The sequence below is a fragment of the Saccostrea cucullata genome, unplaced genomic scaffold (genome assembly GCF_032062105.1).
Source record: "Saccostrea cucullata isolate Sc308-1 unplaced genomic scaffold, CSIRO_AGI_Scuc_v1 ctg156, whole genome shotgun sequence".
Lineage (NCBI taxonomy): Eukaryota > Metazoa > Mollusca > Bivalvia > Ostreida > Ostreidae > Saccostrea > Saccostrea cuccullata.
The window spans coordinates 314,987-333,958 of NW_026930700.1; the positions used below are offsets into that span (position 1 = coordinate 314,987).

At 33.5% G+C, this 18,972-nt stretch overlaps 1 protein-coding gene across 2 annotated transcripts; it reads right to left on the bottom strand.

The window, feature by feature from the left end:
• Positions 1-1,915: 1,915 nt before the first annotated feature.
• LOC134229662 (uncharacterized) lies at positions 1,916-6,862 on the bottom strand. Of its 2 annotated transcripts, none has more exons than XM_062711427.1 (8): positions 6,797-6,862; positions 5,702-5,855; positions 5,487-5,562; positions 4,974-5,120; positions 4,139-4,263; positions 3,577-3,667; positions 3,037-3,179; positions 1,916-2,309 (listed from the first exon to the last, which is right to left on the bottom strand). In XM_062711427.1, exons 1-8 carry the CDS (start codon positions 6,853-6,855, stop codon positions 2,235-2,237), a joined length of 870 nt encoding a protein of 289 aa, XP_062567411.1. In that variant the 5' UTR covers positions 6,856-6,862; the 3' UTR covers positions 1,916-2,234. The 2 variants fall into 2 exon arrangements, with proteins under 2 accessions (XP_062567411.1, XP_062567412.1); XM_062711428.1 differs by having other exon boundaries at positions 1,918-2,309; positions 5,747-5,855.
• Positions 6,863-18,972: the final 12,110 nt, after the last annotated feature.

Sequence of the window (18,972 nt, forward strand, 5' to 3'; positions counted from 1 at the left end):
ACGTCATAAAGGATTTAGCACTGACAAGTTATTCTAAAGTCATTTAGGGTGAGTTCACCATGCATCGGACACATACCTTGCTTCGGACAACTTTAGGCAATAAACGCTCTTTCAACTTATGAGTTCTGTGTATTTATTTGTTTCTGTCATAAAGACCAAGATTTAAATTTTTTAACCGATTGTGTTTATCATGTTGTGATAAAAATACCCCGCAAATGGCCTTGAAGTTACGTCATATTTTACATCATCAAAGGGGAATAACCCGAAATTTATGATTTTGCAATTTTTAGAGTTATCGTTCTTTTAAATTCGACTTCCGCGGAACGAGTCGGACTTTGGTGAATTTTGTCAGGGATTGGTAATTTTACATAAATTATAATTAAATTTCACTTCAATGTTTGTTTAATTCTTATTAGAGCTGGTTTTTACTAGTATGCTATTTTCACCGTACATCGGACACAAATTAACCATGCACCGGACACTTTTCGATGCAAAGGTAAACTACCATTTTCATACAGAACCCAGCTGACAGCTGTTTTTTGCGGAAAAAGAAAATAAAAAATCTATATTTGCAGTCAAAATACACGTTATCGATATAGGACGTCTGGAATTTTACTCTATTTATTTCTACAAACCAGAGTATGATAAACCACGAGAAAAAGGCGCGAATTACGGCATTATAAGCATTTTAAAGCATTTCTAAGGCAGAGTGAGGTCTCTAGAATTGTTATTCGTTTGTGTAATAATATCGTCTATTAAATTACAGTTGAGGATTATTTCTTAGATAAAAGATGAAAATATATCCATATCAAGGATTTTAAAGCATTGTGATAAAGGTATGATATTTTTCCGGTCTCCATACCGTCTGTCCGATGCATGGTGAACAATGTTCGATCCATGGTGAATTTTCTGTTTTTTCTAAAAACTCGATTTTAGGGGATATTTTCTCAATAAACGGCATATAATTGTGTCCTAAATTGTTATTTTAATCACAAACTATATGTTAAACTCCATTTTGATAATTTTCCGTCGGTAGCGATATCGCTAGAACTTGTTGAAGTACAAGGGTATCCGATGCATGGTGAATTCACCCTACTAGATCTTGACCTTAATGTTGCCCATAACTTTTGATTGATTCAAGGATATTGCTCTCATATTTCACTAGTGGATTCCTTGTGACTAGACCCTCCTTTGGGTACCATCAAATTTGACCTTGACATTTGGAGTTTGACTCGCATTTGAGAAACTTCAACCCTCGCTATAAGCTGCCATACAGAGGCATCAGTGTATCACGTGTGTATTCACTTCAACAAGACCTTTTATTTGGGAAAAAATATATATAACCTCTTGACCTTGACCATAGAATCTGGCACACTTTTAAAAAACTTTAACTTTGGTCATAATTTTTGAACCGTTAGTACTAAGGCTTTTATAATTCCCAGGTGTGTTTCTTGTGACAAAAACTTCCTTTTGGTACCACACTTTTGACCTTGACCTAAGAGTTTGACCATCTAAAAACTTTAACCTTGACCATAACTTTTGAACTATAAGTACTAGACTTTCATATTTTACAGGTGTATTCCATGTGCTTAGATCTACATTTGGTTACAAACAATTTTGACCTTTTGGCCTTGACTTTGGAGTATAACGTGGATTTGAGAAATTTCGACCCTCGCCATAAGCTGCCACAAAGGGGCATTCAGTAGTTGTTGTTGTTGTTTTTTTTGGTGAAATTGTTGCTTAAAAATCAGGACAAAAGGACTACTTGTACTTGTCTTTAAATCTTTATTTGTAATTCAAGTTCTAAACATTGAATCATCTTCAAATCTTAGTGAATCGTGTTAGAATTTAATTTTATTTTAAATCGTGGTTAATACATACATTAAAAGTTATAGTTATATACATGTAAATTTTTCAAGAAAATATGCCATTTATTTGTATTTTATTGCCATTTTTATTTACAACTGTACAAAAAATAAAAGAAAAACAGCAACAAATAATTTATAACATTAGTTCATCCAATAATTGGATGCATAAAAAAAAAGTAAAAAGGAACACGTTTAAGTCTAAAATTTTCTTTAAAAAGAAAATTATTTTTCTCAAGATGCAATGCTTTTAGAACAAATACAATCTCTACATGTATTATTATTTCGAAATTTCGTGATAAGCTGTTAACCATTCCATTCCTTCATCTGGCAGTAACACTCCATTTTCTTGAACATGATGACAAATTTTTACCTAGCTTGATATTTTAACCCCGAGTCCACTTTCATGGAATTGGTACATGTAAATGGTATCAAGTTCGCCATCTACAAAAAAGAGATTACATGTACATCATTATTTAAAAGAATAATTTAATATGTATAGTTTTCAAATATTAATTCATATTTTTGTATATATTGTAAAGAATTAAAAAAGAAAGTATATTATTATTTGGATGTTTTATACGAGGTTTTCCTCTCATTTCGTAGTTTATGATAAATCCCGGTTTATAACTCGTGCAATTAATGTTTCTTTTCCGGTAATTATTTTTTGCGGAAGGAAATCATCCGACTTTTTTTATCACCATGAAGTATCATGCTTACAAAGTTATAGAATTAATTGTTTCGTTTTTTTTTTATTTCAAAAAAGTACTTTTGAAAATTTTTTAACATTATCCGTGTTTTTATTTTAATTTTTATGGAGTATCAAGCTCAAGAAATTTAGTATCATGCAATTTAGAATTGATTGTTTAGAATAGATTAAAATTTTATGTTAAACTTGAGACTTATCCTTCTTATTTTTGCAATTTTTGAAAATCCTTCGATTTTTCATAACAATAATAATACAGATACTTTTGTCAAATAAATCTAATTAATTATCTTTCGATATATTGCGTAGCATGCCTCTTTAATACCCCGGCAGTTCACCTTAGAGTTTTTGTGCCAGTACGAGAAATTCGCAAATCTGTAGGTTGGAAACATCGTTATTTTTGTTACATGATAAAATAACAGAATTTTTAATTACTACTCCTAATTAGATCAAATTTATCAATACCTGTAATATTGGTTTTTCATTCATGACCAATCCCTGATTCTCGTAGAAATCATATTTAAGTTCAGGATCGGCTGCAACTTTATCTTCCATAATGGTAAAATTAAATTCACCTTCGCTAGATCTGTCGCACAGGACAATCAATTCTAAAATAATGAAAAAGGTGAAGAATGTTAATGAAAGTATATAAAAGCTTCATAAATAATTGAAAAATGTCATTAAATAGAAAAGATATATTCTATTCGTAAACCAATATCTTTCCTTTGCAAAAAGTTTTAAAGATTTAAAGAAACATTTGTCCAGTTTATAACTTGAAAAAAATTCTTGCAGTGAGACCACGTGTTGAGGGTTCTTAACCGAGTTTTTGTTTTCCACAAGTGTAAAAAAAAAACAAACTATAACTCTTGTTCATTAATTCCTGGAGGGTGATAATTCGTGGATGGGAGGTAACCCATAGTCTGTCACGTCACGATATAACTTCATAAAAGCCCTTTTTCCTTTCACCCCAATGTTAAAATTGACTGATGTTCTCAGACAGTTTACCTTTACTTGGCTTAAGAAAATATATTGGTGAATTTTCACATCGCCGTAAATAGAATGTTGTTTCCCATTCGGCACTTGTACTATTGGTGTCCTTGAAATGAAATAAAAGAGTGAATAGCGTGACATAGGCTACAATATGTACTGTCAAATTATTTTTGCAATATTTGTTAAGATTGGGGGGGGGGGATGAATAAAATGTGGAAGATATTACAACAACCCGTCCACTCTAGTATACATATATAGGTACTGGTACATGTATGGTACAAATTTACTTTTATTTAGTACATATGTGTTTTATTTAAAACATTATATTTTTAATATTCAGTCATAACACTATAGTAATCTGCGCTGTTTTCCTCGGTACGATTCCTCTTTTTAAACAGTTTGTGTAATTCTCAAAAATTTTCCTCCACGCACCCCCTCCCAATTACAGTACGATCATTGCAACCCAAATATCTTACAAAAGTAAGCAAATCGGACAAGGCTATAGCGAAAATGAAAAAAAAAACTTTAATTTCCGTTCATAATCATAGTGAATGATCAACTGAACTCAGAAACTTACAATTAAACCAAACGTTTTCTCATCATGGACTCCCAAGTATACGTTTTGGTCATTCCTGGACTGAAACGTGTAAATATTTGAACAACATGGGTTAAATTCTGTGGAGTTGGTTTCTGTAAAATGACCTATAATATAAAGAAATTGTTGGTTTTTTTTATCTAAACACCGTCCATGTATTTGAATTTATTTCAGAAATAAAAATAATAAAATTAAATTAACTAACTACTATAGTTAATAGTGACGTAGCATCGTTTTTGAAAGTGGAGAGCCTGTCAAAGAAAAAAGAGGTGGGGAGGTTTCTTTCAGTACCAATTTTTCTTGCATTTCTATACATTCCCTTCTTTGGCTATACTGTAACCAAAAGGGGCACCAGTCTTTCAAGGTACATATTCAATAGTAATTTATGTTGGAAAAAATTGGGGGGGGGGATCAAGGTTCGGGGACTGGAAGGGTGAAGATCCCCCTGTCTCCTATGTACTCCCTGGTTAACTTAGTATTAAATTATTAGAATTCAGATGATAAATACTCTTTTCTGAAACAAATTTCGGGCCTAGTCTCGTACACACAAATTGTATCATGTCTCTACATTCAGAAGTTGACCATTTTTGTTAAAATACTTTCAGCATCAAGTACAGTGTATTTTAAATCTTGCCCCTCTCGTTTGTAAAAAAAAATGTTGTGAAACACAAGTACAATCGTTGTGGGTTATTCTCATATTTTTGTTTTAACTTGTCGAATGCCAAACGATTTTTTTTTTCCAATTTCATTAAAAGGGAGTAAGCAGCCCAACACAAAATACATGTACAAACATGTAAATGGAAAATGTAGAACTTACATCTTTCATCAATCCTGAAGTCCAGCACTTTTCTGACGACTAGTTTACCACTATCGTTGCACAAGAAATAGTTTTTATATTTTGCTGGCTGAAATGCTCTGATAGTCTGTTTATTCATTGAGGTCACATTCTTGCTCGCATTTGCACCTGAAATTAACCGAAACAAGTTCGAATTCAGTCATTAAGTTTTATAATAAATAAATATGCGATAGAATATATATGATAAAAATCTGAGAAATTTCAACGTTTTGCAATTGATTTTTTTTTTTTGTTGAACAGGAAAACATTTCTTTTCCACATATAATCCACCCTGGCAATAGACACCCAATATTTCATATTTTTTTCATCTATAATTCTAGTAAGGTCGTCATCACTATACATAATATACATGTTTGTATATGTTTACTATAACCTTTCTTTTAGAACTTTCTATCTTGTCATTGTAAGAAACCTTTATGCCTTCTGGGCCCAAAATTGGAAATAAAATTATCTTATCTTATCTTATACACTTACATGTCGTACACGAACTTAAACGATCTGTGTCTGGTAATAGTTCATCGTCATCTCTGTGTCCCCAATATTTCCTCCTCTGAAAAAAAGATGAAGAGTATTCTTCTGTAGTTGTAATTCATTTCAACTGTATACCGTCCGTGTTAGGATTACTTTTCAAGGGAACTGGTAGATATTGAAAATTAGCATATTTCTAGATCTCTTAGATAATAAATTACCTTCATTACGTATTTTTTCACATTTGAATAAATAAATGAAGTCACCATGAAGGCAAATCCTCCTAATTTCAAATCCATTTTCATATTTGTCATCATGTCACTGGATAAAGAAGAAGAGCTCAGCATAGTTTTGCAATTCCGAAAAATATTAGCCCTAAAGCAAAAGAGAAAGACACATAAGAGTGTGAGTAAATATGAGTAAATATTTGAGAAAGACATAAGAATATGAGTAAATATTTTCTCAATTCCATTTGTTCATTTTACTTTCTCTTATGTGTTTTTCACATGGAATTTAGGTATTTAACACGTTCTTAGCATGAAGTTGATAAAGCCGCATTTCGTACAGGCATACCCTCTCTCTCTCCGTTTTGTAAAGAGGATTATGATTGCAAATGCATTTTCGAAAATGTCAATATACTTCTATATTGTACAATTCAGATATTTGTATTTGTAAACAACATACATGTATATAAATAAAGAAGCTAATTAAAAAAATCTGTGCCGCCACTTAACGAAAAATGAAGAGCATGTGCGGATTTAGGGGAGGGGTCAAGGTGTGGGGCGGTGGACACTTTAGGAAGGACAGTTGGGGTCATAAGGAGTAAAAGTATTAAAACTTCATTGCAAAAGCTGTAAAGATTCTTGAGATATCGCCCGGAAACGAAAGTTTTACACACACAGAATGTATTAATTTACGACATTGACCTTTTACTTTTTAACCTAAAAAAAATGAATAGGGGTCTTTCTTAAGCCATAGGAATTATAGTAGAAAATTTCAATGTAAAAGCTCAAAAAGCTTATATCGAGATATCGAGCGGAAATATACAGTATTGATGAATATAAGACCATAAACTTTGAACCTCAAAATTAATAGGTGTTTTTCTTAGACTATAGGGAGTTGTTGCTTCAAGTTTCATTGCAGAAGCTCAAGAGCTTCTCGAGATACCGCGTGGAAGCGAAAATGTACAGACAGAAAAAACAGACGGAGAACGGACAGACAGACCGAAATTAATATCCCCACTTTTTGAAAGCGGTGAACAACAAATAAAAACATACGTTACTTTATCAAATACAATAATACAAGATATCACTTACATATACTTTGACATCCGATGATACATTGAAATACAATTGTAAGAGTGCTGTTGTAGCATTTTTAATATGAATGAAATTGATCACAAGATGGGTTTTCCTAATCATGAGAGCTTGGTACTTAGTATCATGCCACTTAGGAAAGTTTTGTTTGTTTGTTTCTGTACAACAATAATAGTCTGAATATTGTCAATAATAGCTTTTCAAGTGTTAGAAGGGGGTGTGAGGAAAACCCACTCAATTAAAATTAATCAATTTAACAAAATATCATATATTGAAATATCCGTACAATTTAAATTCATTTTTTCTTTTACAAAAACCAAATTAAATAAGTACACGAAACCCCGATTTATTAAATTGAGATAGAAACTTAATTTCTATTATGATACAACTGTTTAACACATGTAACTCAAAATTTATAAACTTCTCTTGTACATAGGGAGAGGGGGAAATAAATTGAAAGAACTATAGTGTCCAATCTCATTGTAAATATATATTACAATAAATATGTTCAATCAAGGCGTGTTTGGAAAATTCTTTTATGTGGAAAATTATTTAAAGTACGAATTTCGAGAGAAGAACTTAAGTTGTAAGAACTTGTTTCTTATTATTTTGTGTTAATTAAACAATAAAATTAGCTGCAGGTCTGTAGCGTTATGGTTTTTATATATTTGTCTTTGACCATAACGCTATAGATCCCGTAAAATTGCAAAAAAGGTGCAATTTACGGCGCAATATTTTTTGACCACTTTTGGGGAGAATTTCTCCACTTTCTAGCATTGGTCAATCAACTATACCTTTCACTCCCCAATTCTAGATATATTCTGTAGCCAATATGTATATTTCATCCACCTGCCAACCAGTTATAGTGGTCTCTACAGGCAATAGACTCCCTTGAAGTGAATTTACAGCAATCTAACAAATAATTTTAATCAAGCGAGTTTATCACTTGTCGAGACTACTATTATGGGTTTGTAGATTTATAAAATATACATATTAGTTAATTAAGGTGCCTAGAATTAGGGAGTGAAAGGTAGTTGATTGACCAATGCTAGAAAGTGGAGAAATTCGCCCGGAAAGTGTGCAAAAAATCTTTAAATTGCACACACTGTAATGGATTGTAGCGTTATGGTCAAAGACAAATATATACAAGCAAATTCAAAGAATTGTGGTCCCCCGCTTTCGGTGTCTTTGTGGGTGAGATGTTATTTTTATGACATATTGTGTGTAATATGAACATCCTATCATATGTCATTTATTTAGAAAGTAACTCTGAAGTTGATTTTTTTGAAGGATGAAAATAATCCTGACCGTTAAAAAGTTATGACCAAAGTAAAAAGTTTTTTAAAAAGTCAACTCCAAGGTCAAGATCAAACGGTCAAAGTTGTTGATATCCAATGAAAGCTCTTGTCACAAGCATTACATATGTGAAGTATGAAAGCCCTAGCCCTTATTGTTCAAAAGTTATGGCCAAAGTTAAAGTTTTTTCATAAGCACGGAAATCACCAAGGTCAAGGTCAAAAGGTCAAATTTATATGTACCCAATAAAAGGCCTTGCCACAAACAATATATATGTGAAATATAAAATCCTAGTATCTACCGTTCAAAAGTTGTGACCAAAGTTTAAGTATTTTTAAAAATATAGTTAAAACTCCAAGGTCAAGGTCAAAGGGTAAAAGTTATTGGTATCCAATGAAAGGTCTTCTCAAAAGGATTACATATGTGAAGCACAAAAGCCCTAGTCCTCACCGTTCAAAAGTTATGGTCAAGGTTAAAGTTTTTTCATAAGTACATAAATCTCCAAGGTCAAGGTCAAAAGGTCAAGGTTGTTGGTATCCAATGAAATGTCTTGCCACAAGGAATACATATGTGAAATATAAAAGTCCTAGTATCTACTGTTTAAAAGTTGTAACCAACGTTAAATGTTTTAAAATGTAATTAAAACTCCAAGGTCAAGGTCAAAGGGCAAAAGTTATTGGTATCCAATGAAAGGTCTTCTCACAAGGATTACATATTTGAAGTACGAAAGCCTTCGTCCTCACCGTTCAAAAGTTATGGTCAAGGTTAAAGTTTTTTCATAAGTACGTAAATCTTTAAGGTCAAGGTCAAAAGGTCAAAGTTGTTGATATCCAATGAAAGGACTTGCCACAAAGAATACATATGTAAAATATAAAAGTCCTAAACCGTTCAAAAGTTGTGACCAAAGTTTAAGTATTTTTAAAAAGTAGTTAAAACTCCAAGGTCAAGGTCAAAGGGTAAAAGTTATTGGTATCCAATGAAAGGTCTTCTCAAAAGGATTACATATGTGAAGTACAAAAGCCCTAGTCCTCACCGTTCAAAAGTTATGGTCAAGGTTAAAGTTTTTTCATAAGTACATAAATCTCCAAGGTCAAGGTCAAAATGTCAAGGTTGTTGGTATCCAATGAAAATCTTGCCACAAGGAATACATATGTGAAATATAAACGTCCTTCTATCTACTGTTTAAAAGTTGTAACCAACGTTAAAGTTTTTAAAATGTAATTAAAACTCCAAGGTCAAGGTCAAAGGGCAAAAGTTATTGGTATCCAATGAAAGGTCTTCTCACAAGGATTACATATGTGAAGTACGAAAGTCCTAGCCATTGCCGTTCAAAAGTTATGGTCAAGGTTTAATTTTTTTCATAAGTACGTAAGTCTCCAAGGTCAAGGTCAAAAGGTCAAAGTTGTTGTTATCCAATGAAAGATCTTGCCACAAACAATACATATGTGAAATATGAAAGTCCTAGTACCTACTATTCAAAAGTTATGGTCAACGTAAAAGTTTAGAATTTTTGTGTAAAAGTGGGTCAAACTCCAAGGTCAAGGTCAAAAGGTCAAATTTTTGGTACCCAAAGAAAGGTCTTGTCACAAGGAATACACTTGTGAAATGTGAAAGTCATAGCTCCACTAAATCAAAAGTTATGGGCAAGGTTAAAGTTTTTGTGACGGACAGACTGACAGACTGACGGACAGACGGACAGACGAATGAGATTTAATGTCCCCTCGCTTTCGCGAAAGCGGGGGACAAGTCACAAGGAATACACTTGTGAAATATGAAAGTCATAGCTCCACTAAATCAAAAGTTATGGGCAAGGTTAAAGTTTTTGTGACGGACAGACTGACAGACTGACGGACAGACGGACGGACAGACAGACGAATGAGATTTAATGTCCCCTCGCTTTTGCGAAAGCGGGGGACAAAAAACCATAATGCTACAGACCTGCAGCTACAATAAAATATGTTCAAAGTTCATTTCGGGACACGTTTGATCGACACATATCTTTGCAGTTTTGCGAAGTAAATTTTATTCTTAAAACTTATAAGAAGAGTATAAATTTTGCTTTTCTGTGACTTTCCCCGTACATTTAGCTTTAGCCAGGTAAAACTTGTTGTTGCCCAAGGTTGATTTTATTTTTTATTTTTTGATAAAAGTAGTTAAAGAAATGCTTAGAGGCCATATGCAAACCATCTACCTTTCCGTATTCACTATTCACTGAATTAAAAGTGATTTAAAAAATAGTAGAAAGACTCGATGAAGAATATCTTATATATATAAGATTTGCAACAATCAATGACAAAGTCGTCAAAAAGTGCTGTGACCCACGTTGTGGAACATGTGAATATCTGGAGGAGGGAAGCGAAAAAACTTTAAAATGTGGTAAAAAATTAACACCAAACGCCAACATGACCTGTAAATCAGAAAATGTTATTTACTGCATAACCTGTCCGACCTGTGATGAAAACTACATAGGACAAACCGGCAAACTGAACGCACGAGTGCGAGTCCATAAACAACAAATTCGGGACCCTAGCGTAAGGAATACGCCGTGCAGTGAGCACTTTGCTACCTGTGGGAAAGGGAAATTTAAAATTATTTCCATTTTATAAAATGCACAATGACTGTGAAATATCCAGAGTAGCAAAGGAGGACTACTTCATTAAACTATTTAACCCAAAACTTAACAGAAAATAATTACTTCAGTTTTAACTATTTAAGTTATTTTCTACTTGTTTTTTGGTTTATTTAAGTGATTGTAACGGTGCGAATTATAATGCTACCTTTTAACGTTATTATGACGTCACAATGGACAATACTTGACGTCGTGCTTATGAACGTTACTAAGCAATTTTATATTTAACTTTTAACTGTCTGAAGAGCCATTAGGCAGAAAGCGCTAACAGTAAAAATGATTTTCGAGATTTGTGATTTCTGACTTTTTTTCATTGGATATATTTTACTGTACCAAAACACTGGATTTTTCTTAAATTATATATATATAGGAATTGTTAAATATTCACAGTACAGTCTCACACTGGATAAAAAGCATAGAAAACCATAGGATATGATAAAAAAAAAAATCAAATAAAAATAATAAATATAAGAAACAAGCAAATTCAAAGAATTGTGGTCCCCCGCTTTCTGTGTCTTTGTGGGTGAGATGTTATTTTTTATGACATATTGTGTGTAATATGAACATCCTATGTCATTTATTTCGAAAGTAACATTGAAATTGATTTTTTTTTAAAGATGAAAACCCTAATCCTGACCGTTAAAAAGTTGTGGCCAAAATAAAAAGTTTTAAAAGTAGGTCAACTCCAAGGTCAAGATCAAAGGGTCAAAGTTGTTGATATCCAATGAAAGGTTTTCTCACAAGGATTACCTATGTGAAGTATGAAAGCCCTCGCCCTTACTGTTCAAAAGTTATGGTCAAGGTTAAAGTTTTTTCATAAGTACGTAAATCTTTAAGGTCAAGGTCAAAAGGTCAAAGTTGATGATATCCAATGAAAGGACTTGCCACAAAGAATACATATGTGAAATATAAAAGACCAAGTATCTACCGTTCAAAAGTTGTGACCAAAGTTAATTTTTTTTTTAAAAAAATTAGTTAAAACTCCAATGTCAAGGTCAAAGGGCAAAGTTGTTGGTATCCAATAAAAGGTCTTTCAAAAGAATTACATATGTGAAGTACGAAAGCCCTAGCCCTCACCGTTCAAAAGTTATGGTCAAGGTTAAAGTTTTTCATAAGGATGTAAATCTCCAAGGTCAAGGTCAAAAGGTCAAGGTTGTTTGTATCCAATGAAATGTCTTGCCACAAGGAATACATATTTGAAATATAAAAGTCCTAGTATCTACTGTTTAAAAGTTGTGACCAAGGTTAAAACTTTTTAAAAGTAGTTAAATCTCCAAGGTCAAGGTCAAAGGGTAAAAGTTATTGGTATCCAATGAAAGGTCTTCTCACAAGGATTACATATGTGAAGTACGAAAGCCTTAGTCCTCACCGTTCAAAACTTATGGTCAAGGTTAAAGTTTTTTCATAAGTACGTAAATCTCCAAGGTCAAGGTCAAAAGGTCAAGGTTGTTGTTATCCAATGAAAGGTCTTGCCACAAACAATACATATGTGAAATATGAATGTCCTAGTACCTACTATTCAAAAGTTATGGCCAAAGTAAAAGTTTGGAATTTTTGAGTAAAAGTGGGTCAAACTCCAAGGTCAAGGTCAAAAGGTCAAATTTGGTGGTACCCAAAGAAAGGACTTGTCACAAGGAATACACATGTGAAATATGAAAGTCATAGCTCCACTAAATCAAAAGTTATGGGCAAGGTTAACGTTTTTGTGACGGACAGACTGACAGACGGACAGACGAATGAGATTTAATGTCCCCTCGCTTTCGCGAAAGCGGGGGACAAAAAAAGAAGAAAAAATCTTGTAGTAATGGCAGTACTCTAATATAAAACTAGTGCATCTTGAATACAAAGGGCACCAGGGGATGATACCTCTACACAGCCAGTCTGGCAAACCTGTACCCTAAGTATTGAAGATGGTCATTCCAAAAAAAAAATCATTTAAGTATTAACAGAAATAGTAATTTCAATTAATAAGTACTTAGCATATAATTATAAACTTAATGCAAAAAATTATCATTGAAGTTGATTTTTTTGAAGGATGAAAACCCTTATCCTGAACGTCAAAAAGTTATGGCCAAAATTAACGTTTTTTAAAAGTAGGTCAACTCCAAGGTCAAGATCAAATGGTCAAAGTTGTTGATGAAAGGTTTTCTCACAAGGATTACATATGTGAAGTATGAAAGCCCTAGCCCTTATCGTTCAAAAGTTGTGGTCAAGGTTAAAAGTTTTTACATAAGTACGTAAATCTTTAAGGTCATGGTCAAAAGGTCAAAGTTGTTGATATCCAATGAAAGGACTTGCAACAAAGAATACATATGTGAAATATAAAAGTCCTAGTATTTACCGTTCAAAAGTTGTGACCAAAGTTAAAGTTTTTTTTTAAAAATAGTTAAAACTCCAGATCAAGGTCAAATGGTAAAAGTTGTTGGTATCCAATGAAAGGTCTTCTCAAAAAGATTACATATGTGAAGTACGAAAGCCCTAGCCCTCACCGTTCAAAAGTTATGGTCAAGGTTAAAGTTTTTTCATAAGTATGTAAATCTCCCAAGGTCAAGGTCAAAAGGTCAAGGTTGTTGGTATCCAATGAAATGTCTTGCAACAAAGAATAATTATGTGAAATATAAAAGTCCTAGTATCTACTGTTTAAAAGTTGTGACCAAGGTTAAAGTTTTTAAAAAGTAGTTAAAACTCCAAGGTCAAGGTCAAAGGGTAAAAGTTCTTGATATCCAATAAAAGGTCTTCTAACAAGGATTACATATTATTAGAAGTATGAAAGCCTTAGTCCTCACTGTTCAAAACTTATGGTGGAGGTTAACGTTTTTTTTATAAGTACGTAAATCTCCAAGGTCAAGGTCAAAAGGTCAAGGTTGTTGGTATCCAATGAAAGGTCTTGCCACAACCAATACATTTGTGAAATATGAAAGTCCTAGTATCTTCCATCCAAAAGTTATGGCTAAAATAAAAGTTTGAAATTTATGTGTAAAAGTGGGTAAAACTCCAAGGTCAAGGTCAGAAGGTCAAATTTGGTGGTACCCAAAGAAAGGTCTTGTCACAAGGAATACACCTGTGAAATATGAAAGTCATAGCTCTACTAAATCAAAAGTTATGGGCAAGGTTAATGTTTTTGTGACGGACAGACTGACAGACTGACAGACTGACAGACGGACAGACTGACGGACAGACGAATGAGATTTAATGTCCCCTCGCTTTCGCGAAAGCGGGGGACAAAAAAAATGCTTGTAATAATGGCAGTACTCTGATATACAACTAGTGCATCTTGAATACAAAGGGCACCAGGGGATGATACCTCTACACAGCCAGTCTGGCAAACCTGTACCCTAAGTATTGAAGACGGTCATTCAAAAAAAATCATTGAAGTATTAACAGAAATAATAATTTCAATTAATAAGTAATTAGCATATAATTATGAACTTGATGCAAACTAATCTCTTGGAGTTAGTTCAATAGATATTTAACATTCTAATCTGAATATATGCATACCCACATACACAAACATACACTTACTGTTACACATACATGTTTCAATGCATACAAAAATAATGATTTACATACAAATATATGTATATATATAAACTAATGGTACTATCATGTATAAATGTAAATCTGTGATCTTGAAGGTAGCATACAATTAATGTAAAGAAAAGGTAACCTGGACACAGAGGGTACCAGGGGACGATGCCTCTGCACAGTCGATTATACTGGCAAACCCGTACTTTAAGTATTCAAGACACCCATTCTGTACATTTTGGAAGGAAAAGGAGGGGGGGGGGCACATTTGATTAAAAAAAAATCTTTCATAGGTTTACTTATACTTTTCATACTTCAGCTCTCATAATCATTTTACTGACTTGAATCAGTATTTGCACATCCTCATTAATCTTGAGCCAATTTAACTTATTATCACTGTCCAAGTTGTGGAAATTCTTACAAGATTTGTTTATTAATTCATACAAGACTTTTCTTTACAGCTGACATAGCTCGTAACAATGTCATCTTTTTGTGAGGTCCATTTGATTTTAGAAAGAAACAAAACAATATGTGTTTGTGAAACACTATGCGCCCGCCGGCAACAAAGTTCGAAAAAAGCTATTCTTAGCATATAGGTCAATGTCAAGGTCACAAGATCGTTGACCTTGGTGTCATTTGAAAGATCTTGATTAGTGGAATATGCATACCAAATATGAGGTCTCTATCTTTCATGGTTCAAAAGTTATGGTTAAGGTTTAAAAAAGCTAGTTTTAGCATATAGGTCACAGTCAAGGTCACAAGGCGATTGACATTGGCATCATTGGAAAGAGCTTATTTAGTAGAGTATGCATACTATATATGAAGTCTCTATCTTTCATGGTTCAGAAGTTACAGTGAAGGTTAAAGTTTGCAGAAAAAGCTATTTTTAGCATATAGGTCACAGTCAAGGTAACAAGGTCATTGACCTTGGTTTCATTTGAAAGAGCTTTATAAGTGGAGTATGCATACCAAATATGAAGTCTCTGTCTTTCATGGTTCAAATGTTATGGCGAAGGTTAAAGTTTGCAGACAAACAGATAGACATACAGGACAAAAACAATCTACGCCCCGGATCTATCGATCCCAACGCATAAAAACGTTTTATCTCCTCGCAACGGAGTTGAAGGGGATATACTCAGCAGTAACACAATCGTGTACAATTGTGTGTGTTCGTTTGTGTGTTTGCGTTTTTAGAAAAGTTCAATCAGAGCTGAAAAAAAGCTCACAAATTCATAAAGAAGCAAGATTTATGAGGGACTATCTCTTATGATGGAAGGATATTTAGAAGGAAATTCTTCAATTTAACACATTTGTAAAATTCAATATCTTTGAACTTTAGCCCCGTATATTTTTACTGAGAGAATATTTTCTATTATGATATGCGAAGAATATTAAATATTGGTCTCAATGTATATTTTAAGAACAAATTTTAGGCATGCACTCAAGAGACTTTGCTAAGATATGAAGATATATTAAAGAAGTCAAGATAAAATTAATTTACATCAGTGTTTGCCTGAAAATCGCATATTTTGACCAATCTCTCAAAACCTAGATCATTGGCCTGAACTTTTTCTTTTATTATTTTAAACTACATGATACTCCCAAGCGATCAGCACCTAAGTCATAAAAAAGTTTCAATTGAATCGAATTGATACAAGAAAATATTTTCTTGCCTATTTAGATTTTTTATACCCCAGATATGATACAGTGCACAAAGGTCACACAATAATTTATGCGTAATTTGTTGAATGATTATTATTATTCAAACTATTTTACGTAAAATAAGATTATATTTATTGCCACAGTGATTAACCAAGGAGTTGCAAATGGAGTTGCAAAATGCCAACTTACTTGTACCGCGTAGCTCAACAAGATGCACACTCCCCCCCCCCCCCCTCCCCCCAATTTCTTTGCAGTTTTGAGTCAAGTAATATAAGTACTTGTCTAAAATATACTTCTCAGAATTTCATTGATATAACTTATTTTAATTTCACGAGTGGACATACCTTAATTAAGAGGGGATGTTCCGCCTTGAGGTACCCTTAAAAATTGTTAAATCTACATCTGGGAATCAGACTTCCAAATTACTTAAAATCACAGGCACCTGACGAATGGATGTTGTAACCCCCGCCCCAGCTTCTGAGAATTTTATTAGGCACAGAAAATCACCAAAAATACATAAATTCCTAGTCTTATCCATGGGGGGGGGGGGGGGGGAATCAGGATTTGTGATTAGGGGGGCGTGGATAACTTTGTTGAGGCAAGGTGTCTGGAGCGGCCTTAAGGCCCCAGTGGGTCAAGGGCGAAGCCCTTGTGGATTTTGTGTATTTTGAGAGTAAAACCGGGCAGAATAATAGTGTATATTTTTCAGTTATTTTTCTTAAAATTGTCATATAGGTCCGGGTGTTTGAATATTCATTGTATTGAATATTTCTCATTGTATTGTATTACAACACATGCCACTATAATATACGATTTACTTACTTACTTACTAATACTTACTAATAGTGGTATTAGTTAGTTATGTATATACCAAAGTACGGCATTAGTAATACTAGTCATATCATACTATGAATGGTGGGGGCCCAGGGGGTGAAGCCTCCAGAAGCTCCTGGGTTTTTGTGTATTTAAAAGAGTAAAACCAGGCACGCTAATAGTGGTATTGGTTAGTTATGTACCAAAATATGGCAGTATTAATATTAGTCATATGATACATTGAAAATTTTAAGGGGTGGGTGGAGTGGGGTTTGCCCCCCCCCCCCCCCAACGCCCTCTTAAATCCGCCAGTATTATCATTCTTATATTTCGATATCTGATATCATTTTCCGCTTTTCTTAATTTAGAGATTGGCCCCGGCTATATGGCATATAAAAATATAAATAATTATATAATCAAACATAGTATTTCTAGCTGGACACATAAAGTAATATTAAAATATCCAAAAACAACCCCCCCCCCAAAAAAAAAAAACAAACAAAAACGTATACTTGTCTCAGTGCAGCATAATTGTACTAAACTTTTTTAAGGTACATGTATATGTCTTCATCTATTCGTCCTTTTATATTGTTAAATGCTTTCTAAATTATTCTCTTTAGAGAAGTGGACAGGCTATGAAGGTAAAAGCCCGTACTCGCCCAAACGTCAAAAACCTATTTCGTGGGGGGGGGGGGGGGGGGGGGGTCCACCCCCGACCTCCCCCTTTAGATCCGCGCATGTAGGGGGCCTATAGATTAAAATCAAAAATAAAATAATTGGAGAAAAAAAGTTGAAGTAAATATTTATTTAAAAAAACAAAAATCAAATCAAAACAAGGTCACCCGTAAGCACGAGAGAAGAAATAAATCGCAAATTTGATTTTAAAAATGGTTTCCATCAAATATTCTTTGAAATGTTCTCATTATCCCTCGGAGGGCCTCAATTCCGGGAGATATATTTGTTGCCTTATTTGTAACCGGAAATGACGTTTCTCCCGCCATGATGGAAAAGTGAATGTGGAACTCCCTTCTGCAGCAGTTCAGGTGTCATTGACCGTAAACAGTTAGCCTATATGACGGGAAGGTTTGTACCAACTTCAACATTTCTTTTATTGCAATCTGTGTGGAAAGGCTCGTGTACTTTCGTTTTTAACAAGCGGCACTGGACTGTTAACAAGAGAAGGGGGGTATATGTTGTTGGTATGTTGTTTATTGTTTATTCCTTTCTGGGGGGGGGGGGGGGGAACAGGCTTTTCAGAGGTCTAAGAAGGCTAGTCGTTTCTAATCAGATGATCGGTAGCAAAAAAAGAATAATTATTGACAAGAATTGATCATAATGTATGAGGAATGTTTATGTGAGATGAGACAGCCCCAAGAGATAACGTTATTCATGCTCATGAATAATGAACCAAAAGTTGAATAACTTGTAACATAAATAACCTTAATATCATTTAGGATAACTGTTTTACAACAGGTTATTTTGTTTTTACCAGGCTGTCCAAATTCAATATGGACAATCGGTATGAAACACTTCTGATCACTTGACAGATGAACAAGACGGAAAGTTTATATATGCGCTGACATATATGTCATGTGTTTTAAAATACAGTATGCATATATTTAAACTCTGTCTCCGTCAAGTTATAAATATGATTCTATCCTATATGATAAAAGGCTTAAGATTTATTAATTTTTAAGTGTATTCAGTTGAAAATGTAGATCTTATCCATAGAACCTTTGTGGACCATGTGTTAGAGACATCTATCATTCATTCATTGGGCAGGCATGTTTTCTAGACAAAAGCAAGGAAAATTTTTAAGTGATGACAATTTTTATGTAAATCTATCAGCAAACTTGTCCTTAAACCCATTAGGTGCTTGTTGAACTTTACATTTACCGGTAGAAAATTCAATCAATCAATGACCATAATATGATAAACTACAAACACTGTTTCCTTCTAAAAATAACTTCATCCAGAAATTCAGAGTACAGATGTATAATGTCAAGAATCTGAAAAAAAGAAAATTTTAAAAATTTAATATATTGAACGCATTTTGATGCAGGTTATTCTGTATGGTGACTTATTTCTACAAAGCCTTTATAACTTTTGTTGTCTTCCTCACAGTCTAACAAAATGTCCAGCAATGTACTCTCAGACTTTATGTCTACATTTTGAAATCACTTTTACACATTTGGTCGGACTATAAGTCGAATGTTCTGTCGTACCTGACAAAGTTTTGTCAGACCAGATA